Source organism: Hydractinia symbiolongicarpus, chromosome 8 (genome assembly GCF_029227915.1).
Source record: "Hydractinia symbiolongicarpus strain clone_291-10 chromosome 8, HSymV2.1, whole genome shotgun sequence".
Taxonomy (NCBI): Eukaryota; Metazoa; Cnidaria; class Hydrozoa; order Anthoathecata; family Hydractiniidae; genus Hydractinia; species Hydractinia symbiolongicarpus.
Genome location: NC_079882.1, coordinates 25,641,609 through 25,668,866, shown reverse-complemented (window position 1 = coordinate 25,668,866; position 27,258 = coordinate 25,641,609). Strand labels below are relative to the sequence as shown.

Genomic DNA, 27,258 nt, shown 5'->3' with positions numbered 1-27,258 from the left:
CAGATAAAAAATATATTCATAATAAAAATAACCTAATATTCTAGTCAGAAAATTAAAAAAAGACACAATAGATAAAAAACAAACACTTTGAATATTACAACCCACATATTTTCAAAATGTACGCAAATAATACATGCGACGATAACTCCAATAAAACATAGCTTAATGATGAAGAGGTGACAGAGCAGCAAGCTGCAAGGATCATATATGTCATGACAAGTGGTTATATTTATGAAGAAATTGTAACATCAAAAGATTCTTTATCAATACTAACTAGAATATAACATCCTTTTTTTAAAAAAACATAAATTATTTTTAAAATATATCATAATTTTAATATCACTTGTTTTAGATTGTTAATTATTAACTTAGTGAATGCTATGTCGTCATCACATCACGTAACAATATTGTTAAAACAAAGGTGCAAATTGTATATTTAGTGTGAAATTAATCTTAACTTTTTTTCTGTGTACCTAAACTATCAAATTTGAAGTTGGACTTGAACTGTCTTCCGGTGTCAGATCGTTCTAATTGCAGGTATACTTTTGCAAAATCAAGGTAATTGAACTAAACGACCTACATATTTTATTTACACATCTCTACTTAAAAATTACCCTCTTTATATACGTTGTATATAAAAAAAATTCAGCACTAAAAAAAATCAACATGATAAAGATAAATAAATAAATAAATAAACAAGCAAATAAACAAAGAAATAATAGCAGACAACCACTTATGCACCAGTAATAAATAAAAAGTGTACATGGTATCTACATTTTAAAAATTTGTCCTTTCGTAACCACATGCAGTAAAATAGAAAGTCAAAAAGCCAACTATAAACACTCTGTTTATTTTCTATTAACAATACCTTTTCTTGTTCCAACTTTTTTTTGATTTTTACGTCGGTTAGGCCCCGGAACATCGATAAAATCTCCTGTTTCCAATTTTTTCAAACGCCGTGATACTAACAAAAATAAAAAATAAATGTTGTGATGTTGTTATAGACCCCACTTTTTATCAAGTCATTACAAAACATTCAGAAGCACACAAGTAACAGAAAGTAACCAAAGAGATTCAAACAAAACAAAAAGTTGTCTTACCATTTCTTACTTTTTTGTGTATATTATTGGTGATATCACGAAGCTCTGAAAATTCCTCCCATTTTTTTGTATATCTTCCATTACTTACTTTCTCTGATAGATCATTTATTTTTGTGTCGATGTCTTGCCATTCTTCGATATCCATCGCATCGTTTTCATACAGTTTATGCAAATCTTCATACAGCCTCTTGAAATCTTTCTCAACAATAATGAATTGTTTATACTCTTCAACCTTTTTTTCGTGGCTAGTGCCATTTGACATATTTTTCGAACATCCATCTCCACAAACAATACAAGTTCCATTCTTAAAATATTCATCTTCTTCAATTGTGGTTGACGATTTCTTTTCATCTGCTTCTGTTTTATTTGATTTATTTCTGGGCTGTTTCTTATGCCGTTTTTCAATTATTTTTTTCCACCAATTGGCTATCTTGGTTACTGCATTACTATTTCTGGCAGCAGTTCTTCGAGCTGTACTTTTCTCCTTCTCCTCCCTTTCCTCCTCACCCTGCTCGTCCACTTCTTCCTCAAGCTCAGATCCACTCCTAACACTTTCGTCCGTAAGAACCTCTTGCTCGTCCATTTCCTCCTCAAGCTCAGATCCACTCCTACCACTTTCGTCCGTAAGAACCTCTTGCTCGTCCACTTCTTCCTCAAGCTCAGATCCACTCCTATCACTTTCGTCCGTAAGAACCTCTTGCTCGTCCATTTCCTCCTCAAGCTCAGATCCACTCCTAACACTTTCGTCCGTAAGAACCTCTTGCTCGTCCACTTCTTCCTCAAGCTCAGACACACTCCTATGACTTTCATCCGTAAGAACAACAATGCACTCTTCTTGTTCTTCAAGCTCCATCAAGTGTTGCGACACTAATAAAAACATTAATTCGGGCATATAAAAGAATAAATACTAGAAGTTGTATTGTTGATACGTTATCTTACATCTACAAGACATTATCAGACATAAAATGTTTACTATACCGATTTTTCACGTTTATAAAATCTATATTATTATAATGTTTGCTGTCTGATTGTGAGCCAAAGTTAGTGAGTGCGGATAGTGATAGACAAATTTCTGCGTATTTTTTGACGGGAATCTACATAGAGTTTTCTATGGGCTTACGACTAGTAACACAGAATACACTGATTATTACGTATAATACATAACATATCAATACATTGCATAAAACATATAAAATATATTGGTAATCTTAATTGCGAGAGGAAGATAATTGCATGCATTTCATGTGGCCGTTGTTAGTCTTACTATTTCCTGTTATATGTTATATGCTTAATGGCGTGTATTGTATTGCAATGTTGTATCCCATGTGTAATATCGTATTATGCATTACATTGTACAACTGTATGTAAAAAAAATTTAACCACTATTTTATTACCCATTATATATTAGCCCAAATTGTATTTAATTTTGTTGAATTAAACTGCTTTTACCCATTTTTAAATTCAATAATTAAATAATAATTTATAATTACTGGTAAATTGAAAGTATATAAGAGTAACGTTTATGTAATGCATGTAAATTAAGGTACCCAAAATATTACTATTCTTTCAAAAAACAAAACTGATCCTAAAAAAGAAATTTAGGTGTCAAATTCTACAGTTTAATTTGAAATCCCAGACGGAATTTCAGGTTCATTCCATATTAACTTCTTCCATTAGATCATATTTTCTACACTGGTATTTTGTGGTACCCGGACATTTCTTTGTGCAAATTTTGAAGTAACAAAAATATATTACTTCTGAATTCTGAGGTGGTTTTGAAAGAAGTGTTGATCACGGATTCCGAATTCAATACAGAACAAAAACTTATAATTTACTATGCATGAAAAAAAATTTTTTGGTACACGGATATCAAACAACTAGGCATTTTCTAAGAATATGCCGTCGTCTACGAAAGATTAGTGACGAAAGAATGTGTCATAGCAAAGCCGTAATTTAAAACCACCAATAAACACAAAAATAAATCAAGAAATGGCCACAATACCAGCATGGTCACGCTCCTAAATAGTATAGGAATTAATTGTGTTTGTTCGGATAAGTGAGACCGTTCATGGTCAAAACATTAAAGAAAAAAGATTTTTTGTTAATGATCATGTGAGCAAAAAACAATGGAAGTAACCAATCAAAAATCGTGGTCAGTATTCTAATTTCCAGGCAATATGGAAAATTGTGTTGGGTCTTCAGGCTACTTTGTTAAGACAAAATTATATTCTATCATCTTGAGTTTGGATTTGAATTAGTCATACATTAATTTTCCATAGACGTTTTTCGCTGTCTTTAAATTAATCCTGGTAACGTCGTCCACCTTTCACAGTACCTGAATGGTAACTAAGATGAATTTGTTATTGTTATTACCTAAATAACTGGACAACAATCACATCGTTACAACTACAGATTTGTGCTTCAGTAGAGCTCTGGATTTAAATTAGTCATACATTAATTTTCCATAGACGTTTTTTGCTGCCTTTAAATTAATACAAAAAAGAATGTTAAACCACTAAGTACATCTGTTAAAAAACTTATTACTTTAAATGTTAAAAAAGAGTACTAACGCGAAATTTCAAAATCGCATTAATTTCGTGTCTCGTTAATTTCCTGCAATAAGGTAAGGTAAGAGGACAAACAAAACATTTTAAATACTGTGTAAACTAAAAACGTAAAATCATACATACTGTTTCTTACCATTGTAAATTTTGTCACATAGATTAGTTGTAAAATTATGAAGAGTGGATACGTCCTTCCAGTTTTTATCAAGTCTTGCCAATTTTATTCTTTTTAAGAGATAACATATATTACTGGCAATATCCTTCCATATATCGATATCCATTGGGGAATTTGTATAAACATTAACAAATTCATCATCCAACTTCAGGATATATTTTTCAACAAGAATGAATTGTTCATACTCTCTAACCTTTATTTTATGGCTACTGTCATTTTTCAAACATTTGTCTCTACAAACAATACAAGCTCCATTTCTAAAATATTGGTCTTCGTCATCTGTGGTTAATGACTTCTCCTCAACTGCTTCTGTGTTACATAATTTATTATTTTGCCTTTTAATTTCTTTTCTTTCTCTCTTTGTATGTACAGCATACTTTTTATACAATTTTTGAATTGAAATTTCCTCTTCCTCTTCCTCCTTATGTCGTATCGACAGCGACACTAATAAAAAGATTTTTTTAAAGTGCTATGTAGAAGTCGAAAAGTGAAAGTAGGTGTTTGAAAACATCTGACTGCGCATACAGTTTGATAATAAATTAAATCACCAGAAGCTTTATAATTTCAAAAATTATGTATATTTAAAGTATCTGTATATTCGGCCTTACGTTTGAAAAGCATCAGAATTTATTGATTGTGCTGTACCAAAGAAATTCTGTTTTGGGGAAAGGAGGCTTAATTTAGTGTCTCCGCAAGGGCAAACAATGGTTACAGAGAAAAAGATGTTGAATAATTTTCAATATCCTTTTCTCTGCAACCTCTAGATTGTCGGAAAACGCATTGAAATTGTATTTAAATCATCTTTTTTCTTCCTTATACTAGAGTTATTTTGCTGAGTAAGAAAACAACTATAAACTTGTTTAGGTACTCGCATCTCAGGGTTCTCTTTCCTCTCATTATTATTTCCTGAAAATACATTACCATTGGAAATCACATCCAAATATATTGTCGTTAAACACTCTTTTTACTTATGTAGTAAAGAAACAGCAAATTCAGTGCAACAGATTGGTTTTTAAGGGAGGGAAGGAAACAAATTTCTAATTTGATTTTTTTTTAAAAAAAGATACATTATTTTTTTAAATTTTTTTTCGTCCTTCCGGTTCCTACGGCACCGTTGTGAGTTTGTAGTGCTAATTAAAAAAGTTACCAACTTTCAATATTATACGAATTTTTACCTGGAACCTAAAACATGATCATTATATAAACCCAAGCGGAAGTTTCAACAAGCATAACAGAAAAATAAAATAATCAATATCCAAAAACTTATAGCAAACTGTACTATTGCGTAGGTTTTGGGGTGCAACAACCTGTAAAACCGTCTTTCTGGTGATAAAGTAAATTTTATGACAATGTTTCGTATTATCATTCGTATATACGCATTTAACGTTAACATCAGTAAATAAAAGATTTTTTTCTCTAGCAGTAAACATGATATATTTTTAAAGCCTTTTTTTAAAAAAAAAATACACACTAGACAATTAGAATCATTGCACTGTTTTACACCAAATCACTCCAGCAAATTAAAATATAAAACATTATGGAAATTACTATATAAAATTTAAAATACAAACAAACAAATAACTAAAAAAATTATATCAAACAAAATTATACAATCTTACCATTGTTTATCTTGATGTGAAGAGCAGTTGCAAAATCACGAAGTTTTGGAAAATCCTCCCATCTTTTAGTAAGTCTTACAACTCTTATTTTTTTTGAAAGATCACCTATTTCAATATCAATCTCATGCCATTCATCAATATCCATCGCATCATTCCTATACACTTCATCATAACTATAAAACAATACCTTAAAATCTTTCTCGACAAGAACGAATTGTTCGTATTCAGTAACCTTTCTCTCGTGGCTGGTATCATTTAGCAAAGTTTTTAAACATTTGTCTCCACACACAATACAAGTTCCGTTCTTAAAATATTTGTCTTCTTCAACTAGGGTTGATGACTTCTGTTTTTTATGCAATTTTTCTTTTTCAATTATTTTTCTCCACCAATTAGTTATCTTCGTAACTGCATTACTTTTTATGGCAGTACTTTCTGCAATTGCAATTTCTTTCCCCTCCTCTTCCTCATCCTCCTCCTCCTCATGTATTAAAGACATCCATACTATATAAAATATTCTTAAAAGTGTTAAATATAAGTTGTTCCATCCAGTACATAAAAACATGTAAAAATAAAAAGTAATAAAGATAAGTATAGGCTTCCAGTTTCATATGAAATATAATCATCACAAGCTCTATCATTTTTAAAGGCATAGAAATAATAGCAGATAGTACTGATAATGGCAAAGAATTTAACGAAACGTTTTCTTTTTTAATGACCTTCAAGCATATCCTCAAGTAGATAATGATAAAATGGGTTTACAGTACAACAAACTGCATCGAAGTGTCTGGTCTACAGGGATAGAGGTTGCAATTAAAACTGGGCTTACGCACCCAAAATAAAGTGCTAAATACGATATCTTACTGTCCAGCATGGACGTTAAGCTATTATTTGAGAAAATCCTTAATGGAAAAACAATCCTTCTATCACAAACCATTTTGAAGTATGAGCACAAGCAGTACGGCACAAGAAAAAACTGATAATTTATACAGACTGGCTACAGCCACAACAAAAAAATAAAAAATAATTCAAGATAAAGTGACGGACCAGTTGGTTGTTATGATAACACTTGTATGATGACAGAATGTTAGCATAGTGCTTTAAACCATCTCAAGGATTCGGATTAAACATTACGTAGGACTCGTAAAAACAATAATACACGACGCGTGAACACAAAAGCATAACAATTAGGCAATAAATTAAATTTTAGAATAATTCTTAAAAAAATTATAAACTGTAGCAGGCAACGACCTGTGCGCCAGTACTTGAAACCCTGGCAGTAGCTCTGAGCTGAAGCAGTAGTAAACGTGCTGAAGGCGCCCAACACTAGGCCTTACACTGATCATTACGGCTGTGGGCCAGTCCCCGCCCGTCGTGACTGGAGAAATGTGCATGGGCATCGAGCCACAAAGATAAGACAAAATTAAATGACTAAAGGCAGCAGTACTTGAATAATTAATCGATCCTGAAAACAAAGGGAGCAAACTTTGCCTCCCTACTCGACTGGGTTAATTATCAAATTCAGACGACTAGGGAAATTAATTCCCTTTCCTATTTTTTTAGGCGAGTTAAGTTCTGGTAAAAATAGTATAACAATATTTAAATGAGATAAATCAACTGCAGAATTGCAGCAGCCAACGTACTTAAGCCAACTGTTATGTCGATCTTTATCAAAATCCCGGTAACGTCGTCCACCTTTCATAGTACCTGAGTGGTGAAAAGTAACTAAGCTGAATTTTTTATTGTTATTACCTAAATAACTGGACAACAATCACATCATTACAACGAACACTGGGGCAAAACCATGATAACTTGATAACTATAAGCTGTTGACACTGTGACAGTGCATTGAACGAGTCTGCTATTGTTGGTTAAATAAGGATTGTCTTTTTCTGTTCTTTAGAAGAGAAACGGGAACAAAGGTTACAAGATGTTATTGTTGTTAGAGTAAAAGAAGAAAATTGTAAACCAAAGAAGATCCTGTTAATTCATTAATAACTATGAAGAATCTCAGGGGAGTCTTGCTGGTTATTGTAATAGTTTTTTTTAGAGAATGTTCAAAGCCAGCAAGAAATTAGAAGGACCAATAGGTAAAGGAGAACGATGCAAAAGAAACATATAAAGGGATTTGGACTTTGTGGAGATAATAAAGCAGGCACAATTAAAACCAACGTGTAACAAGGACATATACCACTTAAAGGATGGAATTTGTATAACATGTGTTACCTTTGTTTACTATGCCAGTTAAGACTCCATGTTTTCCTTACAAGGGCAGGTAAATTCGATGAAATATTTGGAACAGTTTGAATAATGCAGATGTTCTAACGTTTCAAATTGCTGTTTGTGGGTGAAACATCATAAGTAGAAGCCAGGTAAAAGGAAAACAATAAGTGCATTCCTCTCCTGTCTGTTTCCAGGGTTTAATTATTTATGGTTTATCACAGACGCCAAAAACTGGGCATGCATTAGTAAATGGTTCTTGTTTCAAAATCACTTAAAAATTCAGATTTCTACAAAATCTTATATCCCTTTAATCCAAAGGCAACTGCTTATCTTCGAGATCCCTATATCTCAGGTCACGGAAACAGAAACTCGCATCGGCCTATCTCAATGTGGTAGTATATGGGCTAGAACACTTTGAACTTGGGAAACAGCATAACATCAGGTTGATATTGTTCATAAAGCTCTAACTGGTAAAGGAATACCTTTATGGAAGTACCAAAATTGGAGGCATGAGATAGAAGAGTGTAACTAATAAAGCACACCCGGCAATCATCCTACGTATGTGTCTGTGCCAAATGCTTGGTGAAGGCAAAATTAAAGATTTGCTATAAATACATTGTCTTTACGAATGATATTCAGCATTAAGGTACTCTATATCTTTCAAGTGAAAAAAATAATTATTTGTTTGAAATGGAAGGGTGTGTATTTGAAATATGCAGCCATATTTAAGAGCAGATAAGAATGTCATAATTATAATGGTATAATTTGTGCAAAGCATTACTGCATCAGTTCACAGACAAAACAACAAATAGCCGAAAACTTTCTGCTTTGAAACCAAATATTTATTATTTGAAAAATAAAAAGTTGGTGCTAAGTTTAGTAGACACCAGGATTTTTTTGGACAGAAAACCAAAAAATTGTTTAGAATGTTATGGGATGACAAGGGTTAAAATTAGGCCAGATAAACAGAGTACGCAATAGCCTGAATTCAAATTTGGCAACTGAAACGTGGTTGTATTTTGGAAGACGATAAAACATCAAAAAGTAACTAAATTGCACTAAAAATGTAAGAACTCATCATTTGGCATCTAAAAATACAAAAACAGGGTGCTCTGGTAACTTACTAGCAAATTTTTATAGTACATGTTTGTAGGTGTATGTATATGTATATGTTGATGAATCAGATAAAACTGCATTATGCCAAATACACCTCACGATTATATTTAACATGGGGGGTGGTCGTTCTATGTTGTTTGTTATTAAACCAGAATATAATATCACCATCAGATTTTATCATACTGACAATGGTTGTGGTTTGAAGTCAAGAATGACATATAGAATTGTTTTTAGAAATGTTAAAACAGTTAAAGAATAGAAAAAAGGAACTTACTTTGTTGAAATCTTGTAAATCTGTTTGTGATCATTTTCTATTTTGTACCAAATGTTGAATAATCTCTCGTTCTCTTTTTAATCCAATAACATTCTTATCACTGTATTATGATGACTTCATAGAAATAACACTTTTTTAGTACAAAAACAGATACTTCAGCCGGCCATTTAAAAGAAGAAATAACTTTCAACAACAAAGCATAGAGGATTTAATTAACAACCTGTACATCATATTACAAAATCATACTGTATGCAATAACATCTAAATAAAAACACTAAACAAAAATATAGTATAACAGGTACACCTTCGTATAGTTTAGAAAAAAACATTAAAACAATTTTCACAGTTTTTTAAAAAATTCTAAAACCATTCAGAAGATTACGTGAGTTATTTGACCTCAAACTAATAAGCAAAAATTAAGCCCTAAACAAAATTTGATTCGTTCTTGCATCAGCCTTGTATGAAATCAGTAACAGCTTTTCTCTTTTATTTTTTCACAATAACGGTTAACGAGTAGTTTCATAAAAAAACTCATTAACTGAGAACATTAAAAGGAAAAAAACACTCAAATACCATAATGCTTCGAATAAACGCCCCCTTCTATCAAACGCCCCCTTGAATAGACGCCCCTCCTTTTCAGTTATTTTTTAAATAAACGCCCCCTCTAATAGACGCCGATCCGTCATAAGGGGCGTTTATTCGAGGCGATAATAACAGTATACTTACTTACTTTTTTCCTAAATCTTATGATTAAGGTTGGAAATTTAGTTTTTCCCTTTTGAAGTTCATTCTTTAGAACATGTGAATATCTTTTATTTTCTGTTGTGAAGATATATATTATAGGTAGGTATCCTTAAAAACTGCAAAAGAGACGAAGCGTAAAAAATTTAATAAACGCCTCCCTCGAATAGACGCCCCTCAAAAATGTCAACAAATTTAATAAACGCCCCGGGCGTTTATTCGAAGCATTACGGTAATAAAAGAAACAAAATACATTATCCCCCAAAATAATAAAATTTCATATAATTATGGACTATACATAAAAAACAGGACACCCTTTTTAAAAGTATATTATAAATAAAAGCAGTAACTGTTAAAAACCCACATTAAATATAACCAACAACTTTTATACTAAATCTTCTAATACTAAGTGTAACTACATGTTACACAGAATTGACAATGAGTTATAATAAGGACCATGCTGCTTTTATTATAACATTTTGTGAAAAAGCACAGGTCCTTAAATATAAACTATTAAATAAAAAATACCACTTAAAATTTATCAATATAACTACTGCTGTGCTTTGAAATTAAATATTTTAAAAATTAAAGAGGCAAGACAATGCTACACGAATTAATTAATCGAATTAAATTTGTCGAAATCATATTCGGAATTAAAATAAAATTACAAATGATAGACAATTGACAAGAATAGATTTTTGTTATTTTTCTTTTCACAAGAGGTTTTAAAAGAGTAAAGACTTTTGTAAACTCGCTGAAGCAGTGTATAAGCAACTGCTACAAATGCAAAAAAAAAGACTGAAAATGATGTATGTGACAAATGAATTAAAAAAAGATGTACCGTCTGGAGAAAGACTACTCTATTGTTCTAAACTTATTATTTCTTTATCTTTATATATTATTGATTTAAAATTCAGGAGTGCTTCTTTCTGCACCATCCATGTACCCATAAACAATATGTTAAGCTCTACTTTTACCCTTTTTAAATAGTTTTCTTAAAAAAACGTCCTATAGCTTGTTACTTTCGCTGATTCGTTACTGATTTTACTGTACACACTTTTAATATAAAAGAAGTAGGTATTGATTGGTAAGAACCTATCCAACTTCTAAAAATCAAGTCCGAGAAGGCCAAGAACACGAAAATCAAATTTAACTAACTGAATCGTTTTGATTACATTTTACAGATGCAAGTGACAAACAAAAGTACACGCTGTGTGTGTGTTTCTAATTTAGATTAAAAATTAGCTTGCCTTTATGTAGTTGTCTAAAACACCAACTGGCTTAGTCATGTTTCAGGACCTAATATGGTAAAAATAGTTAAAATACAGGCATTTTCAGGACAGGTAAATCTCCACACATACGCAAATTGATTAAACGCAGGCAAAATGGAAAATTTTATAAGGGTTGGCCAATGTAGAGCAACTGAAAGAATGCCAAATGTTTGTTTTATGCTTTTTGCTGTGCGTGTGTCTAAATCTTCCTGAAAACGCCTGAAAAAACAATTTTTTTTAGTTAAAGTTGTATATTTTTATTTATCACATCAAAACAATGTCAAATTCAAAAGTATATACTAATTATATATAAGTACATATATTAATAAGTGTATAATAATTTAAGGATTATTTTTAATATATTCTTTTCCTAGCTCTTTTGAAATAATAAGTCGAGAAAACATAAAATTTACTTTAATATATGAAATTCTAGCAAGCAGAAAATTTTGTAATTCAAAATTTATAAAATTTACTTTTATTTTTGCAAATTGATCAAAATCAGATGTTTGGAGGGAAGTTTCGCAAATATAGCTTTCCTGTAAAGAAAAAATAAACTTTCTACATGAAAAATAGATTAAGATAAATTTACATAAGCAAAACATGTCTTTTAAAGATGAAGATTTTAAATGAGAATTAATAAATACTTGAAATTTAGCTTTAGATAGGTTTTTCCAGAAGAATTAGCCCCTCCACATAACTAAGAAAAGAATGCGCAAAAATATATTTTTGTGAATCAGTTTTTTTGTTGAAATTTAAGTGAAGTTAGTCAACAACTAGATTTTGGAACTTTTAAGATTAATGTATTCTTACGTTAATCTATTCTTAAGAATCCCAAAGTGTACCAACTTTGTGGTTTAGATTTTTTTGTTTTAATCTTTGGTGTTTTTACATCTCTGCAAAGACAGTATTTTAATAATCACTTTTTCACTGTTAAATCCTTTTTCTAATTTTAATAAACAGGGTAATTTGTGGTTTAAGGCAGAGCAATATTATTTTAGATATTGCAATGTTTAGGAGTTATTAAATCATCAAATCGTTGCTGTAATCAAATTAAAGTGTATTGTCTTAACAAAATCCACCACTAAAAATAATACTCAGGTTTCGTTACGGCACGTAGCTACTTTTTTAGGTTCCTTGAGAATAATACTTGTTTTGAAATGTTAGCAAAACATGTTGTTTAATTCTATACATCGCTTGCTTTCTGTTTTCAACATTTAAGGACAGTGTTTCCGTTAGAAATGTAAATTATTTTCTTCTCTTTTCTGAATGGTTATTTTATTTTTCTGAATAAGCTTCTTTTGGTTCTTTTCATTCTTGCTTTCTTTCATTCCTGATCAAAATAGATCGCAGTCGAGAATATTTAGGACTCCAGACGTAGTCATTTAATCGATCATGCCTTCCATGTAGGATATTTGATAACAATTCCTTAGCTTGCATAGAATTTTTTATTGAAGCAATAGAATTAAATATCGTGCAAAGATAATGGTTTCCACTGATCATGTTTCTTTTAAATTTAAGAATTATTTTTTTGCCGTACGGCAGTTTAAATATTAGCGTATTTACCACAGCAATTAGGTACAGTATCATCAACCTTTCACAGCATTGTATGCCTTCTGATCCGTCACCATTTCTTAAACTCCGTAGCTTACGTCTCAATAACAAAAACGGACTACCATGTAAATCCTTACTAAATGCCAGGCTTAAAAATCGATTCAGTTCCTTTGATAGTTGCCCATTCTTGTTAGAGTGAATTCCTCTGACTGCTAAATTAAAACCTGATTTATCTTCCACGCTGTATAATTTGTCCCACAGATTTTTTTTGGCAATTAAACTTTCAGGCATGCAAATTGGCTTACCAAGTGCTGAGGAGAGGCATGTGAAGATTAACAACAAAGGAAATTCCAATAAGTTGCAGAATGTTGCACAAGTGGGCTTTACGGGAAACTGTTTTTTAATTGGCACAGACAATAACAAGTAATTTGCGTCTAACGCTTCTAATACATGATATTTAAAATATAGCTTGTGTAGATAATCATCGAATGGCTTCAGGAAGTTGAAACTGTAATTCTCTCTGAGGTTTGAACTACTGTCAGCATGATACATTAATTCATCGACAACTGGATTAAACCTATCAACAACATATGACAGGAATGACAGCATGTGATAAACATTCAAATCAATGAATTGATCATCTTCTTTAATTTTCCACACCTCTCTTATGCAAGATATAAGTTGATGTCCTTCTGTTTTATCAAATTTAAAGAATTCAACTACTGATTTGATTTGAATGACATGTAAGTATGACAAATAACCATTCAAAAAATTGTACACATATTCAATCACGGAGTATGCTTTAATTAGATCCTTCCATTGGTAAAAGTCTTCATGAGAAGCTAATTTTTTGTTTCCATCCTGAAGCATGCTGCGAAGCTTTAAGAGACTCATGACAAATTCCTTTTTGTCCAAAAAGTTTTTTAATTGAGGTGCGGCATGTGATCTCACACATCTCGTATTGATGCAAGAATGGTGGCAAATTTCAAGGGAAATAAGCTGCCGTTGAATCGATATTTGAAACTCATCTGTCAAATCTTTTAAAATGCAAAATAAAACTTTGGCAACGAAATTTCTTGCTTTGTCTCTTGAAATATTCCCCTCAAAGTCAAACTTCTCTCCATTTTTTTCATTGATAAAATTTTCAAAATAAGAAACTGCTGTAACATCAATCACTGTGAAATCATCAGCCTTACCTTTTATTTTTGCAAATCCAAAGGAAGTAAAATAATTCTTTTCTGAATTATTTTCACCATAATCCAGAAATTCTTTCACAACGTTAATAATTTCACTGATGATATCAAATACCGCTCTACAACAGTTACATCTCATATCAGGCAGATATTCTAGAAGGCAATTTTTATTTCTTCTCAGCCAAACTTGAAAGCATAGCAGCTTCCCAAAACTACTATTAGCTTTATGGTAATAACCTATTGCATCCTTTATGCGTGCTGTGTTATTCTCTAGATGCATTATATAATACAAGCAATCAGCCCGCGAAAGATTATCACTATTGTTCAACAGACAATATGTCTCCTCCAATTTTTTTAACACTGTTGTTCTATACTCCATGACGGCATTACTGTCTTGATTGGAGTTGATCTTCATAATCAAAGTTTTTCTTGCAGCTTGTTTTATGTATTTCATTTGTGAACAAGGATCAGTAAAAATATTGGCTGCTTTTAGATAATTCCCTTTCTTTGCTAAAAAATGAGCAGCAAAATCTATCCCACGATGTGTCAGGTATAACTTCAACAAAAGATCCTCACACTCTACTTTGTCAAAAAGAAAATAGGACTGATCTTCAAAACTCATAAAACACAAAATTTTCTCCAATAATTTATATTCCCCATTTTCATAGTACTCTTTGCAAGCTTTTTTAGTAACAGACTTCTTGATTGTCTGTATCATTAAATTCATTTTCTCGGTGCTTTTCTTCTTTTCCAGAAGCTCTAAGCATTCCAAATACCGCTTCTCTGACTTTAATAAAGCAGCTGCACCTCTTACATCACCAACATAATGGTAACATCTCAAAGCCTCTTCAACCCCTTTCCCACTCTTCTTGTAATACATAGCTGCTGAGGAGAACTATAAAAAAAATAATTGTATCTTGAGATTTCTTAAAATATGAATTAAAAAGAGATACAAAAAATATCACCAGAAAATAGAGAAGTTAATAGCATGTAGATTTGCCTTGCTTACCTTCTCCTGCTCCTCACATAACTGGGCCAGGCGGAACCATTCCTTGCAATATGTAAGGTATGTTTTCGCTTCTTCAGTTAATCCACATTGTAAGAATAATTCAGCAGATGCTTTAAATCCTGCGTAAACATCCTTAAGAAGTTTTGGATTCTTTTTCAGATTCCACTGTTGCGCCTTCTCTAGGGCTTGACAACCCTGAAGCTGTGCCAAACATTTTTCTTTCAACTTTTGATTACATGCTTTCTCCGAACATTTTAATGCTAGTTTCCAAAGACCTTTTTCATAAAAATAACCTGCTTGTTTATTCCATTCGTCTTGTGAAGATTTTTCAGCAAATAAAATCTCTTTTGAGGAATCATCATCAAGCTTGACAACATTAACAAGAGATTTCTTCACAAGCATTTCAAATACAGGTCCTCTTTTCTTCTTATCTTCGTCAAATATCCAGACATTAACTCTTGCTCTTGTCACAGCAGTATAAAACTTCTTTAACTCAGCATTTAAAAGCTTGTGTTTGTTTCTGTCAAACTTTAAGGGTCTCGCTTCGTGTTTCAAGAAGTCTTCCGACAATACTTGCAAGCTACCTTCAGATACATCTTCCTGTTCTGTCAAGTTACTAATTTCACTTAAAATAACTCTCCATTCCTCACAAGCCTAAAAGTAATGTTAATTTATATAAAAAAAGGTCAAAGTAAAAACGTCAAAGATGGATTTACAAGGACCAATAAACTCTAGATACACTTGATCCAGAGAAAGAGAAACTTACGGACAGTAAAGTGTAAATGTAAAGCAAATAAATTTCCCTTAAACTTCTTTTAGACCTTTCAGATATTTTATACTGAATTAAAAAGAAAACAGATAAATAAATTGTTTTTGCGTTTAGTGTGTTTGGACTATAATATAGACTGGGTGTCATTGACCCAAAATTATGTTTTACCTGTGAGTCCTTAAAAAAGTTGTACAAGAGGACATCATCAAATTCCAAACCTTTGGCTTCATAGATACTTAAAACCAAACCATAACTTAGTTCGTCAGGTAGTTCTTCCTTGCTTTTCTCATTCTGAACAAGAACAACTTGATGTGCCCCAAACTCAATGGCAGAAGTTTTACGTTTGTTACCTTGCAACAACACAGCAAGTTCTGTAAAATCACTAGTATCCAAAATCACAGGTTTCGGTCCAGGAAACAACCCAACATCTGGTCGCAAATGGTCAAACGATTCAGGAAACAACAAGTTCAGGTACTGAACAATAACAGAAGCTAGTTGTAGAATACCACTGTGTGACCGATAGTTATGCGTTAACTGGTGAATCTTTTTAGGTACAGCAACTAGTGGAAGAATCTTATTTTGATCGAACTCCTCTTTTGCTACATAAAACAATGACTGAAGGTCGCAAAATCTAAACGCAACACCATTCATAATACTTTGAGCAGTGTCGCCAGAGAAAAACATGGCATTGGGATTTAAACTGCATCGTAAGAGAAGTAGTAATTCTGCTTGAGTAAAATCTTGAGTTTCATCCACAAATATCTGATGAAATCCCCATTCCGGAACAACAAAATTTTTCATTCTTTTATACATGTTAAAATGAACATCCATCTCATCAAAATAACCCAGTGATTTTTTTACTTTCTCATACTGCTTAAACATTGCATAAATACTTTCTCTGTCACCTGTAACGTTAGTTGCCCTTTTACGTCCAATCTCTTTATATTCTTCCAATGTTAAAGTTCCAGTTTCATTAAGAAATGATTTGGCACATCCTTTTATAAAGGATTTTATTTCCATCCAAACGAGAGAAGGGTGACAATCAGTGCTTTTACCCTTACTAATTATGGGCCAGAGCTCGTTAAGAAACACTTCATATGTTACTTCTACCCTACGTACTAAACCTCCTTTCTTGTATCTGATTCGTTGTTCAGATCCAACTGTAGGGTTATCCTCACTACCGCTATCATCATTTTCTAAATACTCTTCATTTTCATTATCACTGAGATCTTCATCGAATAATGGCAAATATGACAAATGAGTTTTGTTTTCACCCCAGCCAGGTATATCTTCAACCATCTTGCTATTTTGATCTCTTTTAAAAAATGGGGGGCTTTCTAGAGAAACGTCTAACAACAAGAGAAGATCTCTTGTAGTTATAAATAAGGGATACCTATCAACAGGAATCTCTTTTATAGATGTCATTTCTAGTTCATCTGCATTAAAATTGTTTGTTAGGCTGCCATCACACAATTCTTTGAAGTTCTTTTTTATTTCATTACACAGAACCTCATTTTTTGTAATCAGAAGTTGGCGGAGATGTTCATACTCCTCAAACTCTTCTGTAGTCCCTTTATCTTCATCCTTGCTTTCAACTTCGTCATTTAAAACTGTGTCACAATGGGTGTCATTCTTTTTACATTTTTCCAGCAATACAATGTCTTCTGATTGCTCCATTTGGAGATTTAAAAATTCGCAATTACAAGCTCCTTCACACAGACAAGGTACAACATTGTCCTCTCCATTTGAAGTTGCGTCATCCTTTGTAACGTATGCCTCAATCTGTGTGATTTGATCATCCTCTTCCTCAAACTCTGGTTTTTTAAGCTTTGGCAGTAAAGGGCCAGCATGCTGTGCATTGTTCCAATAATTCCTATAATGTGCCCAAAGACGATACAAACAGCATGTAGTCTTTCCAGTACCACTTCTACCAAGAAGCAGAATAGAACATTTATTTTTGGGCTCCAAGTGAATCACGGTATGCTCTAGCTCACTAACTTGAAATGGAAAATCACATTGAGAACGTGTTAAACTTAGAATCCTACTTGCCATTGCTGAAGTGAAAGCATAAAATTTTAAAATATGAAATTCTTGTTGATTGGGACTTGCTGGTGGAAAGAAAAGGTAACGGTTTTCGTCCTCAACAGGTTGTATTGGTTTACTTGAGGACATTTTTTTCATAAACTCCTTTGCATACTTCTCATTGATGTAAATGTTTGGTAATTTCTCATGTTTAACTTCCATTGGATCTTTTTTAATCCCTTTCAATTGTTTTCGAATAAGACATGCTCGCCCTCTTTCATGTGAATTAATGATTTTCTCTATCATCTTGGGAACATCGTCATGATGTAATGCAATATTCCAAACACGAATTTTATCTACATACACAGCACCATTTTCCCATTCCTTTTCTATGTCAATGGCATCTAACTGAACAGTGTCCATACTACAACGAGCAGAAAATGATATAGAAACCTCCCATAAAATACGACTACCTTTGTTGATTTTTGCTTCATACAATCTTATTCCATCTTTGGTTCCTTCTAAACGTTTAGCTACTCCTCTTGACCAGTCTCCACAAGCTAACTTCTTAATCTTTTTTAAAATCATTTTTTTTAAAAGTGGATCTAATCTATTATCTTTTAATATCTGCCAAACATCGCTGGTGCATTCAACTTCCCATGGTAAACCATCAAGCGCAAAGATATCATCATCTACATCTCCATCTGCGTCATTTTCTTCCCCTTCTTCTTCATCTTTTTCCTCTCTTCCTTTAAATCCTTCTCCTCCTTTAAATCCTTCTCCTGCTTTCAATCCTTCTCCTGCTTTCAATCCTTCTCCTGCTTTCAATCCTTCTCCTGCTTTCAATCCTTCTCCTCCTTTCAATCCTTCCCCTGCTTTCAATCCTTCTTCTGCTTTAAATCCTTCTCCTGCTTTCAATCCTTCTCCTCCTTTCAATCCTTCTCCTCCTTTCAATCCTTCTCCTGCTTTCAATCCTTCTCCTGCTTTCAATCCTTCTCCTGATTTCAATCCTTCTCCTGCTTTCAATCCTTCTCCTCCTTTCAATCCTTCTCCTGCTTTCAATCCTTCTCCTGCTTTCAATCCTTCTCCTGCTTTTAATCCTTCTTCTCCTTTAAATCCTCTTCCTCCCCCTCCTCGTCCTTCTTCTTCTTCTTCCTCTTTTTTCCCATATTTCCCTTCTCTTTCTCCTTTATCTTCTCCTTCTTTATTCTTGTCCAAATACTGTTCATCTCCTTTGTAATCCGATAGTGCAGCAGTTTGTTGTGATGAGTATTTCTCAATAAGAGAACTTAAGTTTTGATTTTCTTCTTCAGTTGGATCAGTATTTTTTTGTTCTGCTTGATCATTAAGCAATCCAAACGAATCTTTCACAGAACTAATTATTTTTGATACATCTTCCACTATTGGATTTACCAAGTCCTCACTGCTTACAACCTTAGCAGTTTGTTCAACACTGACAATAACATTTTTGTTCTTCTTTTTCTTTTTCTTCTTTTTCTTCTTTTTCTTCTTCTTTATTTCCTCAGTCAATTGAGGTTCAACAGCTGATAATAAATTGAGTTCATTACTTTCTTCAGGTTCATGTTGTGCAGCTTCCCTGTACTGATATAACAATTGCCACTTTGGATCAGACTCTTCCATTTTCTCTAATAGGACATCAATATTTAAGGGAACATCATTTGTTAGCTCATTGATAATATTTGATTTACATGTAGTGTATAGACCTTCACAACACAACAAGATAGCAGATGTCCTGTGGTCTTCATTTATCAAAGATACTGACAAAAAGTGCCTCAAAAATTCCATTTTTTCTGTAAAAAAAAAAGAAACAGTTACATAAGTTTTAGCTAGTTAAAAGCCATTTCCATACTAAAAGGCAAACAAGAACGATATAGCGATGAAGGAAATATGTAGAATTTTCCACGAGGTACTAGCTCCTAAAATAAAATATAAATTCCCATTATAAAATAGTTTTTTCTTATCCTCCTTGTTTAACAACAACATCAGCGATAATGTTGGTAGCACATGAATTTACCTGCGCAATTATATTAAAACAATTGCATCCCTCTTATTTAAACAGGTTTCTTTCAAGTCAATTACAAATGTATGTAAAGTTTTTTAGGGAGGAGGAAGGGATATTCTATTGAAAAAAATTGTAAAATATAACCCCTTTGCTTTAGACCCACAAACAGGGAGAAGAAGCACGTTATTATTATATAAAAAGACATTAGATTCATGTACCTGCTTTTATCACTAGTATTACACATTTATTAAGAGGTGAATGAGTATTGTTTGATACATCTTTGCAGAGGTACAATAATTTTAAACCAACTTTAAACCAATTCTTTCGCAGCGCTTCAACGATGGAGCATTCCACGTCGTCATCCACGTGAAATTTTTGATCAATTAATGATTCTATAAAGTTTTCAGACGTTGAGTGTTTAACGGCCTTCAAAAATGGTATAGTACCTTTTTTGATATGTTTGCCAAGAGACGAAAACAGCAAGATATTTTCAATGATCAACCAACTTGTTTCGCTGCTTTCATTTAAAAGTTTCTCAATTATTTTACTGCAAACTGTTGTAGAAACGTCGAGATTCATGAATTCTTCAACTTCTAAACCAAAAAAATTATTCCGTTAAGCTTATATGCTTCTATCAAAAAAATACCACATTATTGCACAAAAAAATTCTTTATTTGGTTTTAAACTAGCAAGTAAGGCTTTGCAACAGGCTTTCCAAGGCTTTTGTTGACTGTACCTATACATACCTGAACGAATTTTAGCTTTAAAAAGTTCTACCATAAAAGTCATTTGACAAGACTCATCTGAAGTCAATGCTAAACCCTCTTTCAATATCTTCCAACTTTGACTGTACTTGCTAACTTTGAAAAGAGCTGTTCCCAATCGAAAGTATCCCTGTAACAAAACCAAGCGATTATTTTATATCATATCTTTTTCTTTCGAAAATTTTAAAATATTTTGCAAGAAAATATCAGGTTTTTTATTTCGTAATTGTCGTTTAGCACAAAAATTTATATTAAATTTTCCTTAGGTATGTTTTTTTTAAAAAAGTTTTTTTTGAATTAGGAGTATCTAAAATAAAACAATTGCTTATATAACATGTAATAATTGCTCTTAGATGATAAACATCTATTAGATCATAGGTCTAGAAAAGGTTGATATCAACTTTTTTATGCCTGGCATGCTATGTATTTTACTGATCTACCCATGCTTCACTGATAAATTTGCACACACAAATTCCAGTTAAACAAAGCAGTGCATCAACGTAAGAAGAATTGATGTATGACATTACATGAACATATATGACATATCTTCTGTAAAATACATTCTAAAGAATTGTATCATTTTAATGACATCAGCTTTCATAACATAAGTTACAACTCGTAAAAACAGGTTTCTAGTTTAACAAATACAAAGAATTTATGTAGCCACTAAATTTAAATAAACAAGTTTTTTATTTAGTGTTATAGAAATGCAGTTAATAGATGCTGGCAGACATCACTTCCTGTAGCCTTACACATGCCCATAAATATCAAGTCTGTACAGATTTAGAAGCAATATAAAATGCATAATTCAATAACATTACCTTGGGCCAACTTGGATTAATTCTTGTACAATTCTTTGCATAATGGACAGCATTGCTATATTTTTTTATTTTCATGAGATATAATGAAAGATCTGCATTAAGCAAAGCAACATATTCTTTTTCTTCCTCAGGTGCAGTTTTTAAAGCCCATTTGTAAACTTTTTTTGCATGATTAGTATCTTTCTTTAAGTCACTTGCAATAGCGTGAAGCTTTTTTGACAAATTCTAAAAATGATGACAGATATTTAAATGTTTAGAAAAATTACTAAAGAACTAACGAAAAAATGTACATATATGTCTTTTCTCAATTAAAACATTTTTACATATTGCAAAAAACCATAGTGGTATAAAACGTTTTACACTTTTAGATGTTATGTTTAAATTTTATCCCGAAAACATTTCAATTTCACTAACGGTCGCAGCCAAACAAATCCTAACCCAATTCATATTGTTTTAATTTGTGTCGTTGCATGACTTAGCTTTGATAGATAATAGCTTTGATAGATAATAGCTAAAAATGTTTTCCCATTTTGGTCTTCTAAAAGTGATTTAAAAATATAATAGAATAATTACTTAAAAAATATAAACAAAAATTCGACTTGAAAATACTTTTCAATTTGTTTTTACAAAATCACACTGAGCATGGTTTCTTTCGGTTGAAATCAATACACGTTGATATTTTTGTGTACTGATTTGATCTTTCAAATCTAGTTTAAATAAACACAAAGTTGAATGTGCTTTGGAATAAAGATATGAGTGCGTGCACTTGTTCTATGGACAATGTTTTTTGTTTGCTTTTTACTTTGTTTGATAATTCAGTATATATCTTCTCCAGTTTGATCAGTACCAAAGTATGACACGCATTAGTTATTTATTGAACGAAATATCCCTAAACACACTGTCATGGCGGCAACTGTGGTACTTCTCTTAATTTTTTAAATTCACAAGAACTGCTGTTTATAAGGACAAGAATTTACACAGTTCATTTTCACACTTCAATGAACATAAAAACATTAAATGAAAAAACATTAATCATTAGTTCTTCATTACAAATTATTAAGTGAGTATTGAAATTTGTTGTTCTTCATGTGTATGTTACAATGGTGTCATTACACTCTAGAATATGTATCTTAATTAAGAATTTAGATAAAACACAATAAACTCAAAAGACAGATTTTTAATTAAAATATATTTATCTGGGGATTATTGCTCTTTGATCTAAATAAAGCAATTGTTCTTCCTGTTTTTTTTCTACAAAACGGCTGTTGGTTTTCAAATTTAATGTTAATACTGAGCACCTTCATTCACCTTAAATATCTAAATAGACATCAAAAGTTCTCTCTATACATGTTTGGTATTTATAAATTATTTAATATAAGAACCTACTTTGTTGTAAATCAATCCTTCTGGAAAAAAGAATTTTTATTGACTTATATAATAGGTAGCTATACTCTTTAAACCTTTTGCAAAAGCAAACAAGAATATGACATATGAACAAAGGCAAGACAACATTGACTTCGTACTACATTGAGAAAACATAGCATTACATAAAACCTCCTCACGTTAACTTACTTACTCATTAAAACAAACATTCGATTCTGTTAACATTCAAATACTTGGCAGACTGTAGCTTGTTTTACAGCAAAAAAAAAAAAAAACGTAGTAAATTCATCTTTTTTTTTTTTTTTTTATAAAAATTTTTTAAGCATCTTATCAAGTTAAGCGCATTTACAAATGATTAGATTTAATTATGCTGCACATAACTTATAATGTTAAAATTAAGTAATAGAAAGTCTTTCTCTCATTTTTCTCTCATGGATAACTTTGGATCTGTTAAGGGATATGGAATCAGCTTTATCACTGTGAAGAAATTATGGCGATGAAACCACTCACATACAATTTTTTGCCACAATGGCACTTGTTTAATCGGCCTAGGGTTTATAACTTTTGGGTGACAATCCTATAACTTGAGATCTCGCATGTCGGTTATTTAAGCAATTTTAAAGTAACATGTAACATAAAATTCTTTCTTTCTCCTTAAACACAAATTAATTTTATTAATTTCTATCTGTCAAATTTATTTCCAGAGGACAATGTACAATAAAGATTTGATACATAATCCATAATTCAACGTGAAAAATGATGGTAAAATGGTGATAAATATAACAATCAGCATAATGGAACTAGTTATTAGCCCGTGATTAAATCCATGTCCAGTCCTACAAATCTCACCCCTTAAATTATTGTCCATTTTTAATATCCCAGGCATCACCACTTCATTCGTTTAGCAAAGTATTCACTTGACTACTATTTTAATCACAATACTGGTAAAAATAAAAAAGATGTAAATACCATATCCCTTTTCTTGTATCCGTAAACCAATTCCGACAATATCTCAAATGCACTATTTTCTTTACCCAACTTCACCATACAATGTGCCACATCTGTGATACAGTTGAATTGAATACTTTCTTCAAATTCAAATACATCACATAAGATTTTCTTCATAGAAAAAAACGTAAAAGCCTTGTTGTACTCCTGCTTATTCCAAAATATATCTGCTTTTTCTCCATATAACTTCATCGCATCCTGTTAAAAATATTTAATAATATAAATAGCCATAAAAAAACTTTTTAAAAAAAAGAAAACCGGTGGCTTCGATGTAATTTACTACCTTATGGATATCATTTTTAATTGATTTGGCTTTTTCTTTAAACATAACGGTTTCAATAAAGCTCTTTCTCATTTGAAAACAAACAGCACAATGCAGGAGTGACAAAGCATGAAGAAGAGTTAAATCAGGAACAGTAACTTCCCACGACTCCGAAAGTTGATCAATTAGGATAAATGAATTTTTAGCATCTTCAAGGTGATCCATTTCAATTTCTATCAGGCCCAATGACATGAGTGCTTGACATAAGTCCTAAGAAAAAATATCATATTTGTTACCATCTGTACACTTTCACATCAGGCCTGTCATTGCTATCAACATGGTTGTTTTTCAAACTGCTATAAACTTATTTATCTACCTAAACGTCTTTGCTGCAAATCTACTATAACGCATTTTGATTATGTCTTTTACTCTACAGCTATACTTTGTGCAATAAAACCTGTTTAAGATGGTCATTCAGGAAGAAGTTGCCATCTTGGACAGGAAGCTGATAAAGAATGTTAATACAACGACCACAATTCAAATGATTTATTATTAGCTGGCTTAAGCAATATACCTCCATTTCACTGCATCAAAATAATTCCTGTACATCAAACGAAAGCCATTCGCATGAAAAGCAACTGACATTTACATGAAAATGTGTACCTAGATTGGAATTATTTGCAATCACCAATTACCAACTGCTAACATTGTGGCAGAGCGTTCGCTTTTCAGTGTGGAAGGTTGTGTGTTTGATCTCTAGCCGGGTAATGCCAGAGTCTGTAGAAGTGTAAATCGATCCTTTCTGCTTAGTGTTCAGCATGAGAACAGAATTGATATTGTAGGTCGCTGTTTATTTAAGCTGCTGCTGTTCTTGCCTATTTTTAGAAGCTCAAATAAAAGATTAAAATGCGCTACAACCCCAAATTAAGGAAACTTCGCACCAAATGGCTTAGCTATTTCCAAGAGATATTGCATGTTGAACCTTGGGACGTTTTTCAAGATGCAGCATAAAAAACTACGGCATTGTAACATAAAATGTTAAAATCTATTGGGCTGTTACAGGACGTTTTGCGAAATTTCACATCTGGAATGAAGACGCAATAGTCTTTTTTAAATATTAATTAAAAATACTGGTCGATAAACCAAAGGAAACATCCAATCAATTTGCACTGTAATGGATTCACCAACTTTTATAATATCATTGACAATCTAATTACGTAATGTTTGAATGCGGAAAAACAAATTTGACTTATTTTTTAGAATTTGCACATTCTTTAAGAGGAAAAAACAATAATAGCTTGGTTTGGTATTTTTAGTCACAGACAACTTAATTAATATAATAACAACGCCGTATAACGCAACTTCTTTAAATGGAATCATAGCTCTGACATAATAAACATTCATAGAAGAAAGCTGCACATGAAGCTGCAAAAAGTTAAATTGTGTTGTATAATCTGTAAAAAATTTGAGTGTAATTAACTTTTTAACAAGGACTTTTATTAAGAACAACAATGAGTTCCATTGTGACAGTAGTGTCATCTAATTTGAAAGCTCTCTGGTGGTACATACAATACAATGAAACACATTTTTATGAAAGAACAAAATTAAAATTCTTACGACCAAATATTTTAAAAAATTTGGCTTATAGACTTAAATTCTCTAATTCTCTCTTAATAATAATTTTTTAAACTGTTGGATGGATAGATAGAATGTGAAATCAAACAATTTTCTTGAAGAGTGTACTTACACCCTACAAGGAAACCTGATAAAAAGAGAAACTTACTGAAATATAATGTTCATTAACTTTTGAAATGCCCAAGTGAAAAATGTAATCTTGAATACCACGATGAGGAAGGAGTTTGAAATCTACACAATATTTAGCTAATAAGAATATATCCCGATGACTTTCATCAGTGTTTCTGTTAAGGAATCCCATAGCCATCAAAGAAATCTTCACGTGATCAATCTTGGTAATACAGTAAAGTACAAAGTGGTAAAGATCGGTGAGGTAGTCATCACATAACTTAAAAGAAACAAGTCAATTTTTGTCTATGTTGTAGAACATTTTTGAATAGTAAAAAGATTGAAATACTTACTGCATCTTTCAAAACCCTGTTCAATGTGACTTTACACAATGACTCCGCCTGACAAAGAAGCCCAAATCCATTTTGCATGTCTCCTGCATGAAGTTTGGATACACCTGCATAGACACATAATTCACATTCTTCTTTTTCAAACTTTGAATTTTTACGAACATCAAGGAACATAGTAGCTGCACTGTTCCATTCTTTTGATGAAAACGCCTCAAACGCTCTTTTTTTCAGATCCATCAAATTTGAGGATAATTAAACCTAGATATAAAATACAAACAATGAGGTTTTAATTAAATTATGAGGAAGTTTTATTTTTTAGAATGAGTTTTATTACTTAATTTATCAAAGATAACAAATTAAAATATTTAATTTTGTTTTAATCATTGGCAGGAATCATTTTCTAGAAAATCAATACCTTTGTCCAAGACGACATCATGGAAATTTTCTTTTTATTAGAAAAATGGTAGACCTGAATTGAGTATGTATGATTTAGGTATGCTAATTTTTTTTTACATGAGAAAATCTATTTTATGGATGAAATTTATTAGTCTTTATTCCATATCCATATTCATAACTTTCCTTACCAACAGCAACTTTTAAAGACATTAGAAATTTATAGTAAGCAAAAATAGCTGGGAGAATAATTAACTTACCATATTAAGGAATGGTCATGTTTCATTCTGAACTAAACATACAATACATTAATTTTTATCCAAATTTTTCAGCCATGATCTTTTTTTTCAATTTTCTAAAATTAAAAGGTTTTAACAAAGTCAAATAAATATATTTTAGTGGTTTTTAGTAAAATTCTTTTGACAAGAAAATATCAACCATATTTACAAGCAAATTGCGTAATAAGACACTTAAATTAGCCCCTCATAATAGTCCCTAAATAGCCTCTCATAAAAAAACCCTATAAAAACAGCCATAATAATGTTAATTAAAAAAAATTGATATTAAAATAATTAATTTGTAGGATTTAAAGAAGAATTGAGTACCAAAAACAAACTTTGTTAATGAGCTTTCTTGAATGAATTTGCACACTTAAAAATTCTTAAATTCAAATATATCAGTAAATTAGCAAAGTCGTGAGAAGATGTCACTGGTGCGAGACAATTTCAAACCTCAAATGAAAACATTCATTCCTCTGCTACCAGCTATTGCATATTCAGAGAGCAACAAAGTATATTTATGCTATTTCCATGATATTTGCAAGGGAACCGAAAATTTCTTGACTTCCTACATAAATATCAATGTCAAGTGTTAAAAAATAACAAGAA

At 31.7% G+C, this 27,258-nt stretch overlaps 2 protein-coding genes across 5 annotated transcripts; both read right to left on the bottom strand.

Annotated features, from left to right (window-relative positions):
* Nucleotides 1-86: 86 nt before the first annotated feature.
* LOC130655528 (uncharacterized) lies at nucleotides 87-9,435 on the bottom strand. 2 transcript variants are annotated; one of them, XM_057458303.1, is made up of 5 exons: nucleotides 9,069-9,435; nucleotides 5,459-5,959; nucleotides 3,801-4,283; nucleotides 1,101-1,967; nucleotides 87-964 (listed from the first exon to the last, which is right to left on the bottom strand). In XM_057458303.1, the coding sequence occupies exons 1-5, from the start codon at nucleotides 9,100-9,102 to the stop codon at nucleotides 849-851; spliced, it is 2,001 nt and encodes a 666-aa protein (XP_057314286.1). In that variant the 5' UTR covers nucleotides 9,103-9,435; the 3' UTR covers nucleotides 87-848. The 2 variants fall into 2 exon arrangements, with proteins under 2 accessions (XP_057314286.1, XP_057314285.1); XM_057458302.1 differs by lacking the exon at nucleotides 9,069-9,435 and having other exon boundaries at nucleotides 5,459-9,061.
* Nucleotides 9,436-12,120: 2,685 nt separating this feature from the next.
* On the bottom strand, nucleotides 12,121-26,758 carry LOC130655527 (TPR and ankyrin repeat-containing protein 1-like). Of its 3 annotated transcripts, XM_057458299.1 has the most exons (11): nucleotides 26,632-26,758; nucleotides 25,982-26,236; nucleotides 25,669-25,908; nucleotides 23,907-24,155; nucleotides 23,585-23,821; nucleotides 21,233-21,457; nucleotides 20,394-20,541; nucleotides 19,866-20,240; nucleotides 15,771-19,435; nucleotides 14,834-15,487; nucleotides 12,121-14,719 (listed from the first exon to the last, which is right to left on the bottom strand). In XM_057458299.1, exons 2-11 carry the CDS (start codon nucleotides 26,213-26,215, stop codon nucleotides 12,389-12,391), a joined length of 8,358 nt encoding a protein of 2,785 aa, XP_057314282.1. In that variant the 5' UTR covers nucleotides 26,216-26,236; nucleotides 26,632-26,758; the 3' UTR covers nucleotides 12,121-12,388. The 3 variants fall into 3 exon arrangements, with proteins under 3 accessions (XP_057314282.1, XP_057314283.1, XP_057314284.1); XM_057458300.1 differs by lacking the exons at nucleotides 25,982-26,236; nucleotides 26,632-26,758 and adding an exon at nucleotides 24,549-24,773 and having other exon boundaries at nucleotides 25,669-25,789; XM_057458301.1 differs by lacking the exons at nucleotides 25,669-25,908; nucleotides 25,982-26,236; nucleotides 26,632-26,758 and adding an exon at nucleotides 24,262-24,533.
* Nucleotides 26,759-27,258: the final 500 nt, after the last annotated feature.

Coding starts and splice junctions, on each gene's coding strand:
- LOC130655528 (XM_057458302.1), bottom strand. CDS start 6,020: ATGTTTTTATGTACTGGATGGAACAACTTATATTTAACACTTTTAAGA. Junction 4,284..5,458: donor TCACATCAAGATAAACAATG/GTAAGATTGTAT, acceptor TCTTTTTATTAG/TGTCGCTGTCGATACGACAT. Junction 1,968..3,800: donor ATGTGACAAAATTTACAATG/GTAAGAAACAGT, acceptor TGTTTTTATTAG/TGTCGCAACACTTGATGGAG.
- LOC130655527 (XM_057458299.1), bottom strand. CDS start 26,215: ATGGATCTGAAAAAAAGAGCGTTTGAGGCGTTTTCATCAAAAGAATGG. Junction 20,241..20,393: donor TAAAGCTAAAATTCGTTCAG/GTATGTATAGGT, acceptor TTTTTGGTTTAG/AAGTTGAAGAATTCATGAAT. Junction 14,720..14,833: donor TATGTGAGGAGCAGGAGAAG/GTAAGCAAGGCA, acceptor TTTTTTTTATAG/TTCTCCTCAGCAGCTATGTA.